The sequence below is a fragment of the Nansenia antarctica genome, assembly GCF_963989245.1.
Source record: "Nansenia antarctica genome assembly, chromosome: 3".
Taxonomy (NCBI): Eukaryota; Metazoa; Chordata; class Actinopteri; order Argentiniformes; family Microstomatidae; genus Nansenia; species Nansenia antarctica.
In genome coordinates this window covers 82,163,337-82,167,136 of record NC_137688.1, presented here as the reverse complement: position 1 = coordinate 82,167,136, position 3,800 = coordinate 82,163,337, and the positions used below count along the sequence as shown (strand labels likewise).

The following is a 3,800-nucleotide window of genomic DNA, read 5'->3' as shown; positions in this document are numbered from 1 at the left end:
GACGAGGGTGTTTTCGTCGGATAAAATGACACAGGACTTTCGATTGGCTGGGGCCCGTCGCTCCGAATATGTCAAACGCGTTCTCATTGGTTCTCTCCGGGAGTAGGCGGTGCTTCGCATAGCAATCCCATTGATATAGCCTCCAGCTGGGAGGCTCTGTTTGCCACACAGTGTGTGAGGGGCTCTGGGAAGTGAACGAAGGCTTGATGTAGGGGCTTAAAAAGAAGCACACCGAGGTAGTTTTATTTATTTTTTAAAAAGAGAGATATTAGACCAAAGATAGAACAATGCTTTGCCACATTACACGTCCGGATTCGGTGGTGATGGAGGTGGAAGTGGACGCCAAGGCGCACGGAGAAGACTGTCTGAATAAGGTATGGTGGGAACACATACCTTGTTATCGCGAGATTAGAACACACTGCCTCTTTGCTATGTGTGCGGGTTTACTATTCTGTTGTTATCGCGAGAGTAGTTCACTTAGGTTATTTCTTGTTATAAGCTAACTATTTGAATATAATTTGTGTCCAGCTAAATCAGTTTCGTGGCACGTAACGTTACAGACGCAACACCTGGGCTGTCAGAGATGATTGTGTGTGTGTGTGTGTGTGTGTGTGTGTGTGTGTGTGTGTTCGGATATTGTTTTGTTGAGAACCACAATTCGATGCATAATCTAAGTTATACTATAACTTCTTCAAGACACAGAAAATATGGCTCTTATGCTCCATGTCTTAAGTGAGTGCATGAGTGCATGTCTTTAGGTTAGGTCTTAAGACGACTTAATATATCTTGACAGACAAAATGTTGGTTAATTAAGACATCTTAAGACAAGGTGATGGCTGGTTATGTACTGGTCACTTAACACGATCGCCTCAGGTTGTCTGTCTGTCTGAATGGATCTGGATACATTGTCCCAACTCCTACAGCGCTACAACCTTGTCCTTTTGTTATAATAAGTTAGACCCACTATTTACGGTTTACAAAGGAACCAACACTGTGTGAGTCATGATGTGGTAGGCCTGTGTTTAAGTGTGGGTGACATCCTGTGCGTGTGTGCGTGTGTGTGTATGTGTGTGCAAGCATGTCCATGCCTTTTGTCAAGGTTACTTGAGTTCATCCGTGTTCACCCGGCCACGCTGATGAGGTGTCGGTGTGCTGGTGGTGTTGTTGTGGGAAGATCAATCAATAGGTGACTAATAATAGGTCACTGACTGGCCTGGCCTACTGGTGACCCTCCGGATGACACCGAGAATGTAATACGTGACGTTAGAATTATAAGGTTCTATCTCCATTTTTGTCAAAATTGTGTTTTTTACATAATCTGATCCATTAGGTGTTTATTAATGCCTGTGTGGTGTTATTTTTAAAATGTTGACATTTTTGAGTTAGTAATTCATAAAATACAAAGGTTCCATCTCACAGAACATAATGGAATGTAAAAACTTTGACGCTCTCAATATCTCTGAACTGCCCTAAACGGAGATAGAACCTTATCATTCTAAACGGAGATAGAACCTTATCATTCTAAACGGAGATAGAACCTTATCATTTTAAAACGGAGATAGAACCTTATCATTCTAAACGGAGATAGAACCTTATCATTCTAAACTCACGAATAGTGCAACATAATCAGTTAGGTCTAGCTATTTTTTATTTGTTTTAGATTTGATCACTTGATTCGTTTCCGTGTCACGTCTCCTTAAGAGGACTGGGCACACCACCGTCCACATCATGGATCCAGGAGTCATGTGAACTTTGTCTGTCAGTGGCCTTCTCTTGACTTCTACAATCGATGTATTATGATCGGGCTCTGGATAAAACACTCGTATCACATTCACAGCACGGCGTGTTTGAATCGGTTGTAAAATGTTGAAATGGAAACGTTCTAGTCGTCAGCCCCAAAAGAGCTCTCAGGTCTTCTGACGCTGGTTTTCTCTGTGTACCACATGTACAAAAGAAGAGATTTGGTGAGGCTGCGTTCTCATTTTATGCACCCAAATTGTGTCTCACTGCCGGTTTACATTAGGGATGCAACCTCAGCACATACTTTTCAAGTCAAGACTCAAAACCCATCTTTTTAATTTAGCCTTTAAATGATTAAATGATGATTTTATATAATGATGATTACAGCACCTTGAGCTGCAACGTTTGCAGGAAAAGTGCTATAGGCCTACAAATAAAAAAAATTAAGGTTAAAGGTTCATACACTTATCTCGCTCGAGTCGCTCCGGTGAGGTGACGTCATAGCCCCACCGGTGCTGCAGGTGAGGGGCGCGTGGGATGAGCTTGCTTTATTACCGCGGGAAAAAGATCAAAGAACATTTATTTCCCAACCCGCCGCTACAAACGACTTTACTGATGTCTAGCGAGTTACAGAACCAATAACTGGGTAACCAATAACTCACCTAACACTTATTCCAGTGTTTTGTTTTTTAATTGAATATACACCCTAACTCTAAATTTGTATAGTATAGTAGTATAGTATAGTATAGCCTTTATTTATGTAAACCAGCTCTTTTCCCTTCTTGTTTTTAGTAATTCTTTTTTTTTTCCAAGCACCAGGGGAGCCCCTCCGACTAAATTTCGTTGTATGGTACCTGTACTGTATAAATGACAATAAAGTTCATTCATTCATTCAACGTTTTTCTTTGTTTCCGCCCTGCTCATCGCTGTGTTGAGTCATTTTCCCCCTAGCTGACAGACTTTTGTTTGTTTGTTTGCCGTCGGCCCAGGTGTGTAGGAAGTTGGGCATCATAGAAGTGGACTACTTTGGCCTGCAGTTCTCGGGCAGCAAAGGAGAGAACCTGTGGTTGAACCTGAGGAACAGAATCTGCCAGCAGATGGACAACCTGACTCCCTGCCGCCTCAGGCTCCGGGTCAAGTTCTTTGTGGAGCCTCATCTCATTCTCCAGGAGCAGACAAGGTAACTTAACACACACTGTTTACAACCTCTCTCTCTCTCTCTCTCTCTCTCTCTCTTTCTCTCTCTCTCTCTCTCTCTCTCTCTCTCTCTCTCTCTCTCTCTCTCTCTCTCTCGCATGCCTATTCCCCTACACACATCCAGCAAACGCTTTCATTCACGTAAAGCCGTATATTCTCCGTGGTCCCCTCTCTGCGTCACGAGGGGAAAAAGCTTGAGGAAAAAAAACAACAGTCACGTTACATGTTAAATATTCATGTAACAGAATTAGCTTTAACTGTGGCGAGCGCTCCTTCTTTCTCCTCAGTCATGTGCTCCCGCTCGGAGAGAGGGAGGAGCGGGGAAGGGGAAAAACAAGTAGCGCTTCGGCAAACCAAAGTAGCACTTCAAGCCAGCCAGAGTACAGTCAGGAAAGAACGTCTTGTACAGTGGAACGCCCTCTAGTAACCCCGACCGCTCAGAGTTTACTATAGGTCGTTGTAGCTGCTGAGCGCCCTGCAGCTGAGAGGCAGAAGCAGGAAATGGGATATGTGGCTGTGGGGGGGACGGGGGGACGGACTGTGTTGCTGTCTGCCCCTGGGTCCCCCCTGGGTCCCCCCTCACAACCCCCACCACCACCCCCCACTGGGGTCCTATTGAGGGGGAAGTGTGCTTCCAACAACTGGTGTTGTTGCTTTTCTCTTTCGGTTTCTTTGTTGTCGCTCTGTTGACTGATTTACAGGAAGTCTCGAGAAGCAGAACTTGGCATGTCTTTTTAAAAAAAAAAAAAAATCTAGACTCTTCCACGGTGCCTTTTACCGCAAATTCAGAACGTCTGTGCGGGTGTTAAATGTTTCGAATGCTGGAGTAAGGGCTTGGATTATAAACATTTCTTTCCAGATAA

General features: G+C 44.0%; 1 protein-coding gene across 1 annotated transcript in view; it reads left to right on the top strand.

Annotated features, from left to right (window-relative positions):
- Positions 1–239: 239 nt before the first annotated feature.
- The window catches only part of mylipa (myosin regulatory light chain interacting protein a), a gene marked incomplete at its 3' end in the record, with an annotated part of 25,439 nt that continues 21,878 nt past the window's right edge, over positions 240–3,800 (top strand). The window contains exons 1-2 of the mRNA XM_080527655.1: positions 240–374; positions 2,730–2,920. Coding sequence (XP_080383781.1) covers positions 288–374; positions 2,730–2,920 — 278 coding nt within the window. The 5' untranslated portion in view covers positions 240–287. The remainder of the gene's footprint in view (positions 375–2,729; positions 2,921–3,800) is intronic.